Consider the following 21,614-nt stretch of genomic DNA (forward strand, 5'->3'; position numbering starts at 1 on the left):
GACGGCAGCACTGGCAGATGTAACAAAGGGAGCGCATGGATTTGTGCAGGGGTGGGTGACCTTGTGGGGGAAAGAGTGCAAAGAAGTTGACTTTCACTGCCCAAGACAGAGGCTCTAACTCTTGGGGAAATGCATATTTCCATAGCTAAAAAGGTCCTTCTGCCACAGGAGCAGGGATATGTCTCAGGCTTCCTGCCTCCTTTTTCTTAAAGACTAGGCAACTCACTTGGCTTCCCAGATATCCTAATACACAGTGGCCCCAACATAACCGGAAGCGGGCATCTTCTATTGTGACTTAATGCACTGTCATATCTTTTTAGTTGACATCAATCTATCCACAAAAGTCTGACCATCCACGGCCCCACTGAAGTGAGGATGGACACTAGACTGTGGCAACAACCTTGGTAGAGCCCCTGAGAGGTCCTGCCATCCATAATTCCAAACAGCTCTGTTATAACTGCCTGAGAGGTTCCTACACTGTTATCAACGAAAACATAAAACATGCAGTAATTTTTATACTAACTTGGAAAAGGTGACAGAAACAACACTTAGCTAATGAAACGAGCAAAAAAGGAACATCAAGACATGGTCTAGATTCTGGGAGAATGTCCAGAGAGAAGAAAGCAGACAGGAGTTGCATTTTGATAGCTGTATCGTAGGTAAAATCCATCATCAGCCTAGAGCCCTGCAACGATGAGTTCATAGGTTGTCTCTGCTAACTTTCTGCTGTCAATCTAAATAAATGGAATAAACATAAAGCTGGGATCATCAACAAAGATAGATTTCAAGTTGACTCTGCAGAGAAAGCAACATTAAGTGTTTAGGTGGAGATAATGAAGCATAAAATAGTCCCTGACCTTTAGAATCAGAAAATCTACTTAAACCACATATGCGACTAAAAAAAAGCCACAACACAGGGCAGTGATGGAGTAAGGAAGGCTTCCTGAGATGGCCCTCCCAGGATGTGTAAGGTTTACAGAGACGAGGAGGGTAGCACCTACGACCAACAGAATTACAGACTGAGCAAGGAACAAAGATGGGAAAGCTCTTGTGAATAGACAAGTTTGACACCTGCTGGAGAGGAGAAAAGAAATGGAACCTGGACATCTTTTACATGCGATGAGGAAAAACAGTCAAAAATGTAAGCGCCCCCAAATAAAGGTATGAAAATCCAGGAAAACCGCATTTACTGCTGCTTGATTGCTATTCTCTGTATAAAAAGACCCCTGAGTAAAATGGCAGCAGCATGCCATGCTGAATAGTTCAAGTGGGGAGAGTCTGGAGTCTAGAAAACTATACTTGAGGACTTTACTTTTTTCACAGTGTGGTTGGCAACATAACAGAATGTTCAAGGCTGCTGATGAAATTGTGCTCGTTTTTACTCATGCCCAATGAAAACAGCCTTAATTTTTAAACATGAGTAACTCTTCTTCTGTGTATTATGAATCCTTTCCAAGGGCAAATATATAAATCAGCAAGTTCAGTCAACAGAGGTACAACCTACTAATTTGCCTGCAGACAGATTGCCTGTATGTGGGGTCACACTGTCGTAAATTAATGGGAAGGATGGGGCTTTTGAGGGAACCCAGAAGAATTACAATAAAGCATATCCTAAAATTATAATAGTATAAGTTGTACCGCGATAAATCTCATTTGTATAAAGAAGGATTCTAGCATTTTTCATCTTATTTAAAATATATAACTAATGCGTACTTGTTTCCGGGTTTCTTTCCTTCTAATGTATTTAGATGCTGTTCAAGGGTCTCCATAAGACTGCTGGGAGCCTACAATAAGAAAGTAAAAATGAATGTCTGCATCGCTTTCTTTCAAAGTAACTACACTGGAACATTGCTGTAAGTTTGCATGGTGGAGGTCTGTGGGTGGACCCCAACACATAAGTGAGATAATTTCATTCCAGGTTATTTTGGTATTTGGTTATTGAAATTTCATAAACTCTCAGGCAGGCCCATCTTACATATACTTAACTCCATTGCATAACAAACAGCATTACAGCATGGTTTCAGTGTAGAACTCACATTGGATAGACTTCTAAGATATTACTTATATGCAGTAAACTCAATTAAATCAAGTTCACCATATGTTTCCATATGACCACAGTGAAAAAGAATAAGTATTTGTATACAAGCCAGAAATATAAGTGCCCACATACAAACTTACAAAAGTTTGAAAATACAGTAAAATCTCACTTATCCACATTTGACTGAAATATTAGGGAAAACTGCTACTATATTAAAAAAAAAAGGGAGGGTAAGTGATAGTTGTAGGGAAAGAATACAACTTTAATAGTCAACAAAAATTAAGATTTTCTTATTATTGAGCTGTTTAATTTATATATATAATAAAGTAACTTTAGCAAATATAATAATGTTATAATAGACTACTATGTATTGGCAGATTTAATATATTTCAACTCTTTTATTAAAAAGTATCTAAATGTTTGTATAACAACATTTTAGGCAACATAAAGTGATGGCATTTTACTGTATATTAGAAAGAGAAATAATAGGTTCATACATATATTCCACCCCATTTATTCCTCAACCATATTTAATTTCATCTTTCTCAAATAATTTTAACCTAAACTAGATCTTAACAGCAGCATAGGCATTCAAAGAATAGGATTTCATGAACGAAATATACTACGCTTATAAACACATTTAATTCATACAACTGTATATTTTACACTGCACCTATAACGACAAATTAAAATTCTTATTAAGAACTTTTAATGTTAGAAGCTCAGGATATTTAATATTCATTTTCATTTCACTAATAGACTCATAAACTGTCAACAATTATGTGATTATTATATATGTAATTATGTAGTTATCATAAATGTAAATTACTAAGTGAACCAAACATCTAAATTTATAAATATAAATTACTAAGTGAACAAAAATATTAACTTGATCAAAGTAGTGAACATAGGGTACAAAGGGACAGCCCTATGAGCATTATCTAGTAAGTTATAGACTATAGAGTAGAAAAAAATAATTTAGAAAGTTATAAAAATTAAAATTTTAAAATATAACTCAGGTGAAATTGGACTCATTCAAAAACTTCCAGTGAACTACCTCTAGGAGTATGCCTCTAGATTTTAAAAAATGAATTTGTAAGAGATAAAGGAAGTTGTGCTCTATAGAACAAACAGTAAATTATAAAGACGTTCTCATTTAATAAATAGAATGTACACTGTAACCCTAAAGGGAAGAAAATAGGAATGGCTTTACAATTTTTAGGTGAATTCACACCTAATAACTTCAAAATTGTCATAATAATAATTATTATTATAATAATACTAGTGATGGAACCTAGGCAGCCTGGCCATATAACTTTAAACTTTTCCTATTTCCAATTTTTTCACTGGGATCACAGTAAGGACAAAACATATCCAGCCATAGAACCTCTCTCCACTTAGGAGATGTGGGTCCTCTAAATGTTAACTGCGATGTAAAGGAAATGTGATTCTGTGCTAAACCTGTTTTTAAAAAGACAAATGCTACTTACAGTCACAAAATAGGGAAAAATATGGAATAACAAAAAAAGAGGTAGTATTTTCTCCTATAAAGTTTCTTAGTTATCTAAAACGCACACGCACACACACACACACACACACACACAATAAACCCCAAGACCAGGAGGATAGTTTACAATTTCATCCTTTTTGCAAAGTTTCTTAATAATTTAAGGAAGAAAATTTAAAGTAAACTACTTTGATAGTAATGTTCAGGAATGCAGGAATGTCGGCCACCTTCTCAACTGTGTCTATGGCATGAGCACATCCTGGCATGTAGTAGACAATAAACGAAAACTGTCTCAAATTTCCAAAGACCAAAACTTCGAGAATGCCTCTGCTGTTGTAAAAGGAACTTAAGATAACAGAGGATAGCTAGCAGTATCTTTAGTTAATTATTTTTTAAAAATGCCAAGGACAAAAGACCAATCATATGGAAACATCAACCCAAAGAACAAGAGTCAGCCTGTGAAAGCTAACAGACAACAGCAATGCATCATGGTTACCGATTCATCAGTGGTACAGTCTTTAAAAGGAGACTTTTCTTTACCAGTAGTTTTCAGATCAACCAGAATTCCTGGGATCAAAACCTAAGATGTTTTTCATAAATGGAGATATTTTAAATTTGGAATACACACACACCAAACAGGAAATAGTATTTTGAAAATCCCTTCCTTGGAACAAATTCATAGCTGATTGTGAGTCCAGGACCAAATAGGAGGCATCCATCTACAACATAGATGCTGTAGATTCCAAAGCATCATTAAAACCAAATGGAAAAAAAAAAAACAACCAAAAGATAATCTGAATTTTTGATCATTAGATCTAAGAAACCATTTGAAAGGTTGAGGGGGAGTATTTCAGTTCTGATTCACTTCAATATAGCACTTCCGAAAATTTGTGAATATTTTTAAGAATTTCATTGATATTCGTAAATCATCTAAATGCAGTTATGATGATATTATATGCACAATGTAAACAGGGCTACAAACGACCACACTGGTATTTATTGTGCATTTTCTAACTTCAAAGATACCATTAAATTCCCCTTTTCCATCTTCCCACAAGAGGAATTCTAATCCTTTTTCAGTTCCAACGCCTACTGCTACTCCCAGGCAAGATAGGCCTTCTGGTCTCCAACTCCTCTTTAACCATCTTCCATGTTGGGTGTTTTGTTCATTGCTATGGCTAGATTCAGTGGCCATCGTGGCCAGAGAGAAGCCTGGCAGAGAGTAGAACCTAATCTCAAAGGTGTTAAACTGAGTCCACACAACTTAGTATTTTTGACCCATCTCCAGATTAATCCCAGTCTAACACTGTCTAAAGAAACAAACTTAGAGCAGCTTACATTCCAGCTGGGACCTGATCAAACTGTAATAGTGGGTCTAATCCCCAAACAGAAGCCTCCATTAGAGCTGGAAGGGGCTCTAGATAAGAATTAGGGAGTGCGTTTAGCTCTGTTGCTCATGATCCCAGCAGAAATCACCATTTGGTTACTCATTAAGAAATTTCAGAAGCATACAATACTCTCATATTGACATTTAAATACACACTGGAGAAATCAGCTAGAGGATTTTTTATTACTTATTTTAAAATAAATGTTAATATTGAAGTTTATGTGGCTCTTAAAGTCATAACAAAAGCAGAGGAAAGAGTGATAACAGATTTTAATGAATCTCTACCACAGAATAGCTTTCTGCTAAACTCAGGGCAAGGTTTTATCTTCTTCAAGGATGAGGTCTCTGTTCCCCAAGTTATGATAACACACAACGTACATCATTAAGTAAAATATTATGTCTCTGGACCACTGAGAGAAGAAGATTATATCAATTATAATGAATGTTCTAGTATCATTAAAAATTAAACCCAAGTATGTGACTCCTTCTTTCAGTGATATACTACGATTTTCTAATTTTAAAAACAAAAAGGTATTTAAGTATTCTTTTAAATCGTCCTGTGTTTCCCTTCAGACTCTGTGCAAACTAAGTGAGGCGAACGAGGACCTACTTTCTTCTTAACTGAGAGCCTCTCTAACAGTATACTACGTTTTTCTTTTCCTCTACAGTGAGAGATATCTATGGAGGTGAAAGAAAGATGATTTACCATTTCGAAAAGCTATTCATTGAGCTAAATATTTTAATATCGACCTTTTTTTAAGTTAACATGTATTCTTTATCTGGTTGCAATGTAAATGTTTATTATAATTAAATAATTTAAAATGAAAGCATTCTGATTTTCTTTGCTTTTTATTACAGGATTACAAAATTCATAAATCTACATCTAAGAGATTTTTAATAGTACTTTTTGCACACAATTTCTAGCCATATCCAAAATGATACCAATATCTTATTCAGGTCTGTGCCTGATCAAAGAACACTGTCTTCTCAAGGTAGCAAAAATATTTCATATTAATGTTATGTCTACTAGAAGGAGCTATTTTTCAACTTTTAAACTAAAACATACAATGCCATCATGTTCTGACTTGTTTTGTGAATTTTATTTATGAAGAATTCTTGGTATTCAATTGCTATTTTAATAATATAAATACAGAGACCATTACTTTGGGTTTCTCTAATTTTTAATAAAAATTTAAGGTTAACATTATTTTAAATATGGAAATATTTCAAGGGATTATAAAGATAGTAAATTATTCAACATATTTTGATACTATTAAAAAGTGGGTAATCTTTCATTATGACAGTTTTCTTCAGACTTTTTTTTATTTACAAATAGACAATGACTTTTTTAATTCACAAAGACAGAAAACTCATATATTCATTACTGGTATATAAGATACCAGCTCTCTATTCTCTCCCATCATCTGACTATCTCTAGCTAAAGGACACATTTGGGACAGAAATTTACCATAACAGAGTGATGAGTTAGTTGATTAACCAAAAACAGTTCCTGTCAATTAGGAGAAAGGGCATAGAGTACTTCTGCACATGTGAATGATCTCGAGTCTGTATTTCCGGAGCTCTACAATGTACCCTCTTGATGGATAAAAGGATTGATAAGGAAGCGCTACCATTGTTTTTACTTATTAGATTGTCCCCAGAAAAATCACTCATTTACCACTACTACTTTTTTAAAAAGGTTCTTTTATATATAGAAATTCCTCTACTTCATAGAGAAGACTTGTATCAGTGTAGTAGAACTATGATTTCAGAGTTCTCCCTATTCAGGCCCCTCCTTCATAACAGGGACATGCTGAAAACTAGGAGAACGAGCAGGAAGAACAGCCCAAACGTTCTGCTTAGATGCCTACGAACAGTCACTTTTCATAGATAAAGCACTTTTTTAACATTATTCAAGGCTTCCTTTTGATTCAAGTTCAAGAATTAAAAGATGAGCCCAATAAGTAAATTCAGTTGCCTTTAAGAAAAAAACCATGTTATATGGGCTGGAAAATCTTTATATTACCTCCAGAAATACATTCAATAGCTATAAAAAATAAGTAAGCTAGAATAATTTCTAAGAAGGTTGGTTAGCCTAAATTAAAAATGCATTAAATGCTTGCAAAGAATGCCCTAGGTAAAATCATTTATGGCAAACTATGGAATAATAATTTCATGCATACTAAATCTTCCACTCAGAGAATCACCTACCTGTGTGAGGTCAGGAATGTCACCTTTATCAATGCCAACTTGCTGTGGATTAAAAAAAATAAGAAGTTACTTAATGGAAACTTTTAAAAGTTAATTCCTTTGCATTTAATAGAAAATCACCTACAGAATTAGTTAAAACTACAGCTCAATCTCAGTGTAAGAGAATTGTTATTATATACATCAATCTCACTTTGCTCATTGCGTAGTTTTCCACTCAATATAATAGAGCAATGACTTCATTCATATAGTTAGATATAACAAATGTACAGAATTTTGTTAGAACCCCAAAAAGGAACTTAAGAAAATGAGGTGTAAAATTTAAAGGTCTCTTATATGTCACTGGCAGCTAAAAATCTTAAAAAATGCTTAAACTAAATTTAAACTGTTAATTACACCCAGTAAGTCCTCTGGACATGGAGTGCTCATTCAGTTTTACTAACTTGTTCAGGGTGTAGTTCCCACCCCTCCTCCACAGAGAGGAACATTTTGTTAGTTCCTTATGTATCTTCACAGACTTACTTTATGTATATCCAAAGAACTATGAAATATTTAAGTACATATTTATTTCCCCCATTCTTACATAATAATAGCATATTATCTACACTAGACTTGCATTTTTCATGTAACAGTATATTTTAGAGCTATATCCATATTAATACACAGAGATTCCTCCTTTTATTAACAGCTGCATAGAACTTTCTTGTCCTATAATTTATTTCATGTCACCCATCAGTGAAGTTGCTTCCAATCTCTTGCCATTGTAAGCAATGCTGCACACACCATTTTGCACCTGTGGACACATCTGTAGGATACATTTGTAGAAGTGGAATTGCTAGGTAAAAGCACTTATGAATTTTTATTTTGGTAGCTTGGGAAGGAAGGGAGTCGAGGGAAGGGAGGCAGAAGGAGAGAAAAAGAGGGTGCACACAAGTGCAAATATGGGAATATGTTAATAAAGGTGAGTCAATGAAGATCATAAATAGGTGTTCACTATACTACTCTACTAACTCTTGTAAGTTTGAAAATTATTCAGAGTGAAACACTGGAGAGAATATAAATCATAACTTCAATTGTCTCATTTTATATAACTGATGAAACTGAGTCTCAAAGAAACAAAGCGGGTCAAACCAAGGTCTCTCTGAGAGAGGACGTGCTTTGATTATGCTGGTGGAAGAGTCGAAGCAAATACATGAAGTCTAAGTGTTGGGTTCCTACAAAGACAGTAAGGAAGATGGGGTTTGGAGGAGCCACTTGCATATCAAATGCTGAGCTAACTTCTTCCCTTTGCCTTTTCTACGTCTAGAGCAGGGTTTCTCAGCCTTTGCACTGTTGACATTTTAGGATAATTCTTTGTTGCGGCTGTCTTATGCACTGCAGGATGTTAACATCATCTTTGTTCTCTACCCACTGGCTGTTAGTAGCCCTCCCCTTCCTCCAGTTGTGACAACCAAAAATGTCTCCAGATCCCCTGCAGAAGAGGCGGGGAACAAAATCCCCTGCTGTGGAGAACCACTGGATTAGAGCACTGGCCCTCACCCCTCTAGGCCACCTTATGCTGGAGATGCCTCCCAGAAGTACAGACGTTACCCCTTAATGACTGAGCTCTGGTTTTACGAAATCCACTGATGCTTCCCTAATTCACTCATATTATTACAAATTATGGAAATTATAATGCTAAGGCAATCTGATTCCATTTATTTCTATATTTTAATACCTCTTTAGATGACGCATTAAAAACATTAGTATGAATGAAGTCAGTATTTTTGAAATTAAAGTATTATGGATCCCTAATATTGGAATCACTTTGGTAAAAGGTGACATGTTTCTCTTAAATGGCTAATTCTGTTAAAGACACAGATTGGGAATTCTTCCTTGGCATTACTATTTTTACTGCCCTCAACTTCTGAACCACAATGTAACTGGAGGATCAAGCTAAAGTGTAACTGTATTACAGAAATCTCATCACTTTCGGTCTGCAAATATTCTGGGAGATATAACTCCTATGACTTGGTATTTACCTTGGAATAGCAAACTAAGAATAACTTGGTTCTATAAAAGGAAAAGTGTGTTTAGCAGGAATGCCTATTATCTGTAACACAACCATTTTACAAAGTTTCAGTTGTCTGCTTTAGAAGACTTCTGTATAAGAATCAAAACATGGGAAGTTTTCTGCACTTTAAGCAATTCCTCTGGGAAATTTGAGTATTTCCATAGAAATTGTTCAACTACTCCACATTTCTTTTAATACAAAGGACAATGTATTGCTAACATTTGCCACAGTCAATATACATATATTATATATATATATAATATATATATATATATATATATGAGATATATATTAGTTTTGGAATGACATCCTGGAAGTCTTCTACACAATCTTGAGATAAATGGACTAACTACAGGGTAGCTATTGGGTATGAGTCCATACATATGTACACCACATAAGTACTGTTTGATAGAGAGAGAAGCTTTGCTGAAAAATTTCTACATTAACCAATCATAACCAAACTACTCAAAACTGGTATTCAAACAATTAGTGTTTAAATTATGAACAATGTAATTTAAGTGTGAAAGAAAACACAAATGGTTATGTTTTTATCTCATAGTGGTTTAATGTTTATTCTAGTAAAAAATAATTTTGTAAGTTACTATTCATTCTATAAAAAAGTCTTAAACATAATGTTAAGGTAAAGTATTTATTATTCAGTTATTTAAATACAGACTCCCAAAATGACATCACATTTCTGTGTGCCTCCTCAACGGCCTGAATTGGGTCTGTGTTAACAGGATGTTATCAACAGACACGAAGTAAAATTTTACATGTAAAAATAGAAGAAATCGATAAGTACCCCTCTTTCTCCTGGAGACCTTGAGCTCAGCCTTTTTATGCTGATTAGAGAAATGCATACTTCAGACTGTCACATGTCCACCTCCTTACCTATCTGATATATACAATACAAATGGGAAAACTGGGAAGCATGTGCAACAGAAACTAATGGAGGAACAAAATAATCTTCTGCTCTGGGTGCTTAGGAATAACTGATATTTCACCGAAGGAAATTAGGCAAATTTTGCTAGACTATATTGAGAATTATGGTTAAACCATGGGAAAATCCTCTCAAATACAAAAAAATAATTCTTGTGTAACAACAAAAGTAAAAGTTCAAGCATTTTTATCTTTCTTTAAAGACCACCACCATCAGTAAGTCCAGGAGGAAATATACATGAACGAGCTGCAATGTATATATAATTTACCTAAGCTAATCTTCACCTTTTGTTTCTCATGTTATATAAAAAAAGGTTTTTATTCTGATGACAAGCCGTATGGATCAAAGCTGAAGAGACAGCATCCTGCAATATTATTTTGGTCTTAGAATTTGAAGGTGACAATTATTAATGAGATTTGAAAAATAACGCATGGACTAGAGTGCTTTTGAAATTGTGTGTATAAAATGCTTGTTCTGCGCTACATTCTCAAAATGGCAAAAAAATCGCAAAATCTTGGCACGAATGTCCCACAGCCACAGAACTGCTTCCTTTGGCTGCTGAGTTTCGGAACCCGTCTCATACAGCACTCCAGCCAGTCCTAGCAATCAGTTAGCTGACATTTGTCATCTTGCCAAAGAACTACAATGAAAAGGTTGTCATAATTTCCAGTATCAGTCTGAATTAATAATTGGATTTTGTAAGAGAAAACACCAATTTACAGATAACCTCAGGAACACCAACTGTAGGATTACAGTTACTTTAAGTATAAAGAAATATCCTTAAGAAACAATCTATAAGCTTCATAAAATTATACTGTTTAATTTTTCCATTGTATTTAAATCATTGACAAACTAAGAAAAGTCAGATTTTATGATTTCATTTACACACTAAGAATAATGGATGGATTTTTCTAAAGGCTTTTTTCTTGGGTCCCATAAAAAGGAAGCACTTTCTTACAATCAAAGGTAGCCATTAGGTGGAATGGAGGAACAGATCACCTTGGGAAGCTTTAAATGAACTCGTTACCCATGAAACTTTAGTTTGAACACAGAAGGACACTGACTGGGATGAGCGAGTGCACAGTACAGCCCTGAGAAAAGCTGGATGACATGACTTCTGCGGTCACTTCCAACCCTAACACACTGTGACTGTGGCAGAATGTCTTGCCAGTTATAAATTCTATCATTTACTCCAGATACACGAGTTATTTTTAAATTATATTCCCAACAAAGCTTAGTATTACTTACCTCTGCGACTTTGAGGAATTCGGACACCCGCGTCATTCTAGTTAGAAAGCGTTTATAAATTTCTAAAGCATCTTTACATTGTCCTTTCTTCATTTCAAAAAACTTTTCTAGAAGAGATAGATAAGCATTTTGAAAAGAGTATTATATTCAACTTTCTTCTAAGCTTACGTTAATATTATTACTTAAAAGAATTAATGTTTGAATCACAACACTTGGCACTAAAACCTAAATGAGGTATTAAAGCCCCAAAACAAGGGGGGCCTGAGTAGTTTAACAAAGGTGTTACGTCCCAAGGCGTCTCACGTGAAACAATTTAAATAATGGATAGACAACTAAAGCAGAAGAATACATGAACTGTCACAACAGGTTAAACTCGTGATCCACATATCCCAGTGTTCTGTTTTGGAAAATAGCATCAAATTCTTGCTGATGACAATCTCAAAAGTTATGACCGCACTCTACAGCGTCCTTATTTTCTTACTAGTTCACGATGAAGCAGTAATTCATATATTATAAAAGCAATATCCTATAAACTTTCCTGAATTAAAGAATTCTTTAAATTGTCTACACCTCATATAAATTGATACTTGCTTTTATTGGTCATAAATTATTTCTTTCAGATATTATAATGAGTCTTTTAGCTATAAAAAATAGTGGAGTTTTGTGAAGTTTGGTTTGCCAAACTCTTTATGACTTTCTAGTCTCTAAACGAACCCTCTTTCTCAGGCTGTAGCTTTCTAGACAGAAAACAGAGGACCCCTTTGCTGCTGTATTCTGCACTCCCAAGACTAGAATTCACAGTCATTAAGGTACTAAGGCGGCCTAGTGCTTAATATTCAGAGCTCTCACTGCTGCCGCCTGGTTTTGTTTCCTGGTCAGGGAACCACATCACTCATCTGTCCATTGTCATACTGTGGTGGCTGCACGTTGCCGCAATGCTGAAAGCTCTGCCACCACCCTTTCAACGTCACCCATGGTGGACAGGTTTCAGCAGAGCTGACAGACTAGGAAGAAGGATCTGGCCACTCACTTCTGAAAAAACTGGCCATGAAAACCCTACAAACAGCAGTGGAGCATTGTCTGATAGAGCACCGGAAGGTGAGAGGATGGCGCAAAAAGACCGGGCAGGGTTCTGCTCCGCTGTCCACAGGGTCACAAGGAGTTGGGACTGACCTGATGGCACTAACAACAACAAAGGTACTATAGCCCTGTTATGACTGCAGTATGAGAATGTATTTTCTCCACATACAGTTTGAAGAAAACCAGCACTTCATCAGTGTTTTTGCCAGCCAGTCATTCATCAATTCATTCAGGCAATAATTATTGACATTGCAGACGGAGACACAGTGGGTTAACGTCTGTAACAGCTCCCAGGCAACTCTGGATCATAACTGCCGGCCAGTGTCTTTGTTACTTTATATTTGCACATGGTTAAATACATGCTATTTTTATATTTTCTCACACTTGAAAGTTCTTGATTTCATTCAGCATGTAATTTTACTACCTCAAAAGTATTTTTAATTTTCTCAAGAAAGGTTTACTAATATATAATTACACAAAGAATTAATTATCGAGGGTAGCTACTCATTACCTCTGTTGACAGACTTTTGGTAATTTTACTTTTAACATGGACCTGCCCTGTAGGATATTCAAGGGAAGCAAAAAGATCAGGAAAACAAACACATACTGTTTCCTGCTTGTTAAGATTTGAAAGGAAAATGAGTCCAAAAGAATGGCCAAATCTAAAGATACTTTCTTTATTCACTCTATCTTATTTTATAATGCTGTAGATAGAATCACGGTGCCATAAGGAAACAAATCTTTTTTAGTGTAAACTTTTGAAAATAAGGACTTATTCTGCTAAAACATACTTTCCTTTCTTTCCTGTTCAACAATCTTCACATAAACAATTTCTTCCAAATGTCTAAATTACTTTACTATAATCTAAGTTTATTTCTTTGCATCAGATATTCAGCAATAAGAGAAAAAGATAAATCAAACTGAAGAATCTCAATTTCCTTTTAGAACCAGTGCATCAAAATTTTAATTTTTCTCTGTTTCCTCTGGATGCTTTTAAAATTGTTTATATCTTTCATGGTAATTTAGGATTCAGAAACAAAAAAGATTCAATCATTATAGCTTTAACTTATAATTTCATAACTGTTTCTAGAACCATGGTAATGCCACAGAAAGGCAACATGCATGAATACATGCAAAGCTGTGAATTTCCCTTGTTCCCTTAGAGACCAGGGAAGGCCCCAGAGAAATGAATACTTTCAACAGAGGGGATGAGCTACCCAGAAATGAGCCTCTTTCTTTCATGCCAAAGATAACATATGTTGATTTTCAACTTTTGAAATGAAAAAATTTGATATTTCTAACAAGACTCTTTATAAAGAGCTGATAAATTCCCTTGTCATATTAGTTTTAACCTTCACAGAGTAGTCATCCCAGGAAAAGCACCAGATGAAAAGCTCAGCCCCGTGAAACAAACCGAGACTTCGCAGGTGGACTGTCAGTAACGGCCATGAGTCAGCAAGGGAAGCATCTTCTTACTCGCACGTCACAATTTCATGACGGTGATGACAGATTTGCAGCACCAATGTGCATTCCAACAATGGACACAGAGAACCAGTCATGAAGTCCTTGATTAGAACTAACCCATAACATGTTTACACAGTTAATTCCTAGCACTATTTAGTAAACAAGAGATATACCTGTCCCAAAATACTTAGGATACTAAGTGAAGCTATCTTCTACAGTGTTACTTTTACAGGAACCATTTGACGACAACAATGAATGAAGGCCACTCAGCACGAGAATGTTGTAAGGCAACAACGTACACCTCTACCACTTTAGAAAAGCCAGAACTTTAATATGAAAAGGTATAACTCTCCTCCTTTTCTGGGGCTAGTCTTAGCCAATAGACTATCTTTTCCAAATTAAGTGAAACAAAAATATTTATTGAGTATTTATTTTAACATAAAGAGAAAATGTATTACTACAGTCTACCTGTGAACTCAACATAAACAGTAAAGGAGAGCAGCATTTAAGTAGCTGCTCAAGACAACAACAGAGGAGAATCCATTGGATTAACCTGTTTAATTGCTAAATGAATTGTAAAGGCAATAAATCCAATGTTCTTGAAGCAGAAGTGGGAATGCAACAAGGGCACACTGGTGAGAGAATATGAGAATGAATCAACAGAACTCCATTTCTGACTGGGTATGGATTTGAGTAAGATGAGCAACTCAAAGATAACTGAGGTTACAGGTTTAAAAGACTAATTATACATAAACAGAAATAAAGAGATTAGGAAGGGTAAATTCAGGAGTTCAGTGTTAGAGATTGCTGAGTTTTAGGTAAGAACACAATACCTAAATTTAAGTGTCTTCAAAGAAGAAGACATGTGAAACTGAAGTTCAGAAGAAAGGTAAGGACTGAAATAATAGATTTTGGACTCAGCATAATGGAGATAAGCTTTCCAATGACGAATGTACAGAAAAAGCAGAACAGTAGATGGCTAGAAAAGAACTTTAGCAAAAACTCACATTTTAAGGAAGAGTAAGATAAGCCAGCAAGAGAGAATGGAAAAATCTATCTTATTGGGCTTACCGACAAACTCTCACACTTGAAATAAAGGTAATACAATTTTGAACTGCATATTATGGGCAGAATCTTTCTCCACTAAAGATTTTTCTCTAAGAGCGCTGTATTCGATGTAGGTGACTGCCACTCCCAACCTCCATTCCATGTTTTTCTAGACTTATGAGAAGCCAGGGTTCTGGATGAAAACTTAGTTCTGCAAATTAGACAGACCTATAGGAGATTTGGAAGGTGAAACTGAGGCAGAAGCAGTCTTCTTGTACCTTTTCAGCTGTTATTTATGACAAGTGATGAGATTCTAAAAGTGTGAGATTATCTTTCAGCAGCATTCCCCTGTCCACCCTCCAGCTTCCTGGGTTTTAAGGAATAATGGCTACAGTCACAGCCACTAGATCTGACTCCCTACTCCCTGAATCTTCAAGTGTCTAGGTTTCTAGGTTGCAAGGCAGCTGAAGTGCTGGCAGCAGCTTATTTTCGCATACTGTAAAGCAGTGGCCTCAGAAGGAGCAGCTTCCCTAGTGTGCAAGAACTTAGTATTTCAGGAGACTGAGCCTAGAACCAGTTCCTGCAGGCTCCCAATACTCACATAAGCACCTCACTCCTTGTGTTAAGTCCCTTTCTATTTAGACTATTTAGACTTAGTGGTTTCTGTTTCTTGAATAGACACAGTATTTGGTACCTGAAGCGGCTGTAGAAATCAGACCCTCAAAAATGTCAAAGATGGGAATCTGGGATCAGACACGCTGTAACCTGATCGGATTGGAAGGCAGTGATGACCACCTGTGAATGAAGGAAATTGGACCCTTCCAGTCTGTCCCGTATAGAAGCAAAATAATGACTTAAATTATCACCTATGGTTTTCCGAAATGAGCACCTAGAATGAAGCTTATCAGACCAAGCAGCTGCTGGGATAGACCACCACGATGGGAATAAGGCAAACAGAGCTGCTCCTGATTCCACTGGAGAGCTTAAAAAGGAAAATGACAACACACGATTGTAAATTATTGGCTCAGGGCACCAGTCAGACTGCGGTACTCCAAGCTGCCTTAAAATAATCTTATCTCATGCAGACAAGGGTTGTCATCACTGAAAGTCAGAGTCTAATCTTGGGAGCTGCTGAATTATAATATACGTGGTTAAGTTAAATTCCCAGCCTCGCCATGGTCTCCTTTGTGAAAGTTAGGATGTTTATTGAGAAAGAAAACTGGAAAGGGCAGTTCTTGGGTAGATTCAAACCAAACTGAGCTATTTTTGCTAGAAGAACGTTTCCCTTCTCAGTCTGAAGAGGCTGGCCCTCCCTTGGTTGGAGATCCTGTAATCAACTCACCTTTCACGAGGGAATGAAAATTCTCCTCATGCCCCTATCCGTCAACTACCTACCTTTCCCCCTGGCCAATTGCCTCAATACCTAGAAGGAGATTCAGAATCCAGAAATTCCAGCGTGCCCTAGGGAGACGAGGACAAAGTCTGACCCAGGAGGAAGAAACATACATGCTAAAAGAGGTGCAAGACTTTGCAAATTTATGTTGGCAGTAGGGTTGCCAGATAAAATACAAGACACTGAGTTAAATTTAAATTGTAAATAAATAATTTTTAGCATAAGTATGTCCCAAATATTGTACGGGACTTATTAATATTAAAAAAAAATTCATGTTGATCTGAATATAAATTGAACTGGGCGTCTTGTATTTTTCCCCCTGAATCTAGCAACTCTCATTGATAAAAATCTAGAGAAGGGGAATAGAGTCTGAAGGTTCTGAGCAGGGCAGAAGGAATATTACATCAGATTTTGTGATGTAATTGATAATTGATCAATTTGGGCGAAGATGCTAAAAAGCATGGATTCAAAATCTTAACCTGAGCATATGGAAGCGGTTTTAAGCAGCGGTTCCTAAACTGCAGCCCAGCAGCAAGGGCACTGCTCAGGACCTTACTACGAATGCAGATTCTCAGACCCTCCCTCAGACTTTCGGAATTAAAATCTCTGGGTTAAGCTGAAGGTCTAGGATTCTGAATTTTAATTAGCTCTCCAGATATTCTTGAGGAAGGTCCTTGAAACACCCAAAAGCACTTTTTCCAAGTCTTCTGCAAAGGGTTCTTTACCAGAGTGACTATGCCCAGGGGAAAGAGACAAACCCAGACTCTTCAGGGACACTAACTTTAAGCTGATGCTACTCCCTGGGGACCCAAAATGCCACTATATGTTCCACTAATCTGAGTGGAAGCTTTATGGGAATTAGGCGATAAAAGAAAATTAGATTTGGTAGAGGCATGAAACTATCTGTGGTTATTTCACCAGTTTCCTAAATACATAGTTGAGAAAGAAATAACTCTGAAACTAGCAGAATCCCCACACTGGTTTCCTGATCTCTGCAAAGGGCCAGCGGTAGCAATTCCATCATATCTCCAGTTAACTTGTGTATGTGGTTTGTGCAAAAGACGAATGGATCTGAGAGATTCACAGTAGGTCACTGCAAACTTAATCAGGGGATGACTCTTACTGGCAGAGATCCAGATGTGTCCTCCTTACCAGCATAAAATCAGCACAGCTCCTGACACCTGACAGGCACCTATAAAACTATTAAATTCTTTTTATCTCTAGCCCAATAAACAGAGCTCATCAGAAACGGTTTGCCTTCACCTGGCAAGGATGCCAGTACACCCTCACTGTCTTATTTCAAGGATATCAATCTCTCTGGCTGTCATAATCCCATGGGATATCTCTTTGATGACATCAGGCTGACTGAACCCAGTAAGTAAGAATTTCAGGTATGCTCGGTGCCTTAATACGTCCTATGTATGCCAAAGTGTGGGAGACAGAATCTATGGAAGTTCAGGGACTTGCTAACTCAATGAAGTTTCTGAAGGCCCCAAGGTCACCCCCATGTGAAAGACAAATTGTTTCACCTTGCACCCCATAACTAAAATGCAGACAAAAGTTTGCTTAGCTTCTTTGGTTTTGTCAGTAACATACAATGACATGTGCTTGTGCGCTGCTCTAAACAGACTATCGGGTATGGTGTCAGATACAAGTAGGGTCCAGATCAAGGAAAGGGTCTGCAACTGCTCCAAACTTGAGCCACATGGGCCCCTGTTCCTGCGGATCTAAAGGCATTCAGAGTGTCCGCAGCAGATCCAAATGCTGCAGTGTGCCTCTGGCATATTCCAACTGGAAAATACAGTAGAAGCCTCTAGTGCTTTGGAGCACAGCCATGTCTTCTTCAGACAGTAACTAACCTCCTTTGGAAAAATTTCTCTTGGCTTGCTTCTAGAGACTGAGATTCTGACCACACAATACCAAGTGATCATAAGACCTCAAGTGTTACCTAAAAACCAAATCATAAAGTTGGACAAGTGCAAGAACACTCCATCAGCAAATGGAAGTGGCCTAAGAGATCAGCCTCCAGCAGATCCTGAATGCTCATGTAGGCTTTATGAGCAGAAGGCTCATATTCCCAGTGCACCTACTCTTCTGCACTCAAATTTCTCCCTCGACTCATGCCTATGGCCTCTGGGGAGTTCCCTATAACCAGCTGGCAGAGGAAAAGAAGAATTCAAGCTTGGTTTAGAGATGTTTGTTCAAGTTGGAACCAGTTGGAAGTGGTTTGTTGAATCACTGTATCTCTACAAAGGGGGGACCTTGACAGTAGAAAGAAATCGTTCACTGTAGCCAAACTTCAAGCTGTGTATCCATCTGATTTTTCACTTTATGTCAAGGGAAAGATGGTCAGATATGTGGAACTACACCAACATATGAGCATCTCCAGGGATGGCATCAGAGGTGGTTGTCAGCACGGTGGAGCAGTTATTTATTGTTATGGGATTTATATCCAAGAGGCACAGCCTAGAACCTACTCCTTTAGTCATTCCAAAATTCTGTAAGCACCAAAATCCCTGTATGAAACGCCTTCCTACTTAAAACATCTAAAGTGCTTTCTATTTCCTGTACTTAATCTTCACTGACATAAGAACACATATAGAAAGGTGACCTGAATGAATCCTCTATTTAGATTTTTATGTATGAAATCTGCAGTACCCAAATCTTTGCCTTCTGATAGTCTTTATTCAAAGACACCTTTCAGTAGTTCTACCTACCAAGTAAGTTAATAACTCCATCATTGTAGCAGGCAAAAAGTTTGATAAGATCTTTGAAAAGAAGCATAAATGCAGCATTTATGACACCATTTGTTAGCTCATTTGGATGCACCTAGAAAAAGATGAAAATTTAATGTTAACTGCATATCATCAAATGACAATTTTTCTCAAAATACATTAAAATGTCTCAAGTAATTACTAAGAAATTCATTCACATTCTACAAATGTTGTGTAACTCTTTTAGCAGCCCTACCAATATCAAAAAAATGGAGTGCATATTTTTTTGCTTCAATTTAAGCAATGAAGTTAGACCTATCAATTATAAGACATATATACATTCTACTTGATCAATGATCCACAGATCAATCAAATCCAACTTTTGAACATCTGGTCTTTCGCTGCTTTTATGACGTTTACTACATTCTTCCACTTCCTTCATATAATGGTCTCTGTGGAAGGTCCAGCCTCCAGGGACCTGCGGTGACTCAGGGAGGAAGCACAGTGTGGGGACAGGTCCCTTAGCCACCTACCCCTAAAATCATTCTTGAGACTCACAGCATTCACCCATCTACAAAATGCTCTAATCACCAACACACAGAAGAAGAATGACTCTCCATTCCCCAATCCTTGTCCACAACTCCTCAAGCTCTGTTCTTTTCCCCTTAGGACTTCTTTTATCCTTTAATTAAGATGGCACCATTATCATGGGTAAGGAAAACAAAGAAATAAAAAGAAAAAAATGTTGAGAGAAGCAATTACATAAATACCCAGTAAAGTCCTCCCTGTAAAATCTGTCACAAAACAGTAAGATGGTTTGCTGCTTTTACTGAAATTTCACAGGAGTTGGGTGTTGTGACTAGGACTCATTTTAGATTAAATCGTATAACCTTAACAGAGATATTAAGTTACTAATATTTGAAAAAATCTTTGTTTTAGGCAACCACCAAAAAAGAGGAAAGCTAACAACGCCAGTTTAAGATCGTCCTACATGTCAGAATACTTTGTTTTTATGAATCAGATGTATGTATTTAATTAAACTTTTAATTTCGAAATAACTATAAATCCACATGCAGCTTGAAAAAATATAGAGAGAGAGCCCATGTACCATTTATCCAGTTTTTCCCAGTGGTAACATCTTTCAAAACTAACTAGGATATTGATATTGATACAACCCAATGATTGTATTCGCATTTCCCCTGTTTGACTTGTGTGTGTCTGTTTAGTTCTATATAATCTTATCACGTGTGTAGGTTAGTGTATCTATCACCACAGTCAAGATACAGGTACGATTTTAAGAGACAAGTCTTGTTGGTATTGCCAGGAAGAAGGACCACAACAAAACAAAAATAATTCTCTTTGGTGGAAGGTGTCATTTAAGCAGTTTATACAAAATGGTTTCTAACAGCAGGCTAAGTTATTTTGCTGCCTGAAGGCACACTTTGCAGCTACTTCATTCTGTCAAACCCAACAGGAGGCCACGATCCTGCTCTAAACATGGATTCCAAGAATGAACCACTTGTATTTTTCCACGACTTAAGTAAACACTTGGTAAACTGCTCGGACAACCTGGGCAACCCAAATCATCTCTACCACACTAACAGCCTGAACCAAGTGTACATCATACTCCTCTATATGAGGGAGATCTAAATTGGCTTCCTGAGGAAATTCGAAGCTTTACCTGTAGCCCACCTTCAAATAAAAGACAACACTAACTCTGCCAGAAACATTTTCTGGTGAGATACATACATCAAATTCAAGCAGGGCGTCGATCTGTCCTTGCAGTATTGGCATACTCTTCAGGAGCTTTTCGGGAGCCATTGTCCTCATCACCCCATCGGCTCTACAATTAAACAAAAAAAAGATAAAAATTCCTCATATGTGGAAAATTCAAGACCACATACGTTGTCCTATGCTGTTTTCCCGCCTATTTCCTCGTTAATCTTGTGGATGATTGTGAGATATGAAGAGGTTGTCGCTGACTCCCTTCTCTACGCTCCTTATCCATCCTCAGTTTTTGGCCACACAGACAGTGCTTTTTATCTGCACGGCCTCAGGAAGAAAGCGATGTGGTCTGGATAAAAGAGGTCAGTTGATTTCTGAATGGATTTTTCTAAGTCTATAAAAGAGATAACAGTACTAAAAATTTAGGTTTCCTAAACCCCCGTTTATTTGTTTGTTTTTGAGAAAGAGAGAGAAAACATGTCTTGGAAGTCTACAAAACCTATAGAGCTGGGAGTACCGTCTACTAAGCATCAAGTAAAGAAAAATGCATGCTGATATGCACAGTTTGACCAAAGGGAGATGAGTTCAACTAGCTGCAGAGGACGCGACTGGAGGTTAGTGCTGAAGCATGCATCAAAGGGGGCACTGAACCTGATACCCACCCAGGGGCCTCCTAGGGAGCCTCTGCCTCCAGTGATGGTCAGGAGCAGCCATACTGAAACAGCGGAGGAAAATACCCAGGTGATGTGAATGGGCTGATGATGGCAACTTTCAGGGTCTCTGCTACTTCGATGGTAGTGAATGCATCCT

General features: G+C 37.0%; 1 protein-coding gene across 37 annotated transcripts in view; it reads right to left on the reverse strand.

The window, feature by feature from the left end:
* Positions 1 to 21,614, reverse strand: part of SNAP91 (synaptosome associated protein 91) — a 140,834-nt gene that overhangs the window by 66,215 nt on the left and 53,005 nt on the right. For all 37 annotated transcript variants that reach the window (XR_011497669.1, XR_011497668.1, XR_011497667.1 and 34 more), the window contains exons 6-10: positions 20,829 to 20,922; positions 19,083 to 19,194; positions 11,382 to 11,488; positions 7,144 to 7,185; positions 1,714 to 1,784 (exon numbers count right to left, since the gene is read on the reverse strand). Coding sequence is in view for 34 of the 37 variants with exons in the window: in XM_070496298.1 (XP_070352399.1) it covers positions 1,714 to 1,784; positions 7,144 to 7,185; positions 11,382 to 11,488; positions 19,083 to 19,194; positions 20,829 to 20,922 (426 nt within the window). In the remaining 3 variants the exon portion in view is untranslated. The remainder of the gene's footprint in view (positions 1 to 1,713; positions 1,785 to 7,143; positions 7,186 to 11,381; positions 11,489 to 19,082; positions 19,195 to 20,828; positions 20,923 to 21,614) is intronic.

This window comes from Equus asinus, chromosome 24 (assembly GCF_041296235.1).
Source record: "Equus asinus isolate D_3611 breed Donkey chromosome 24, EquAss-T2T_v2, whole genome shotgun sequence".
Classification (NCBI taxonomy): domain Eukaryota; kingdom Metazoa; phylum Chordata; class Mammalia; order Perissodactyla; family Equidae; genus Equus; species Equus asinus.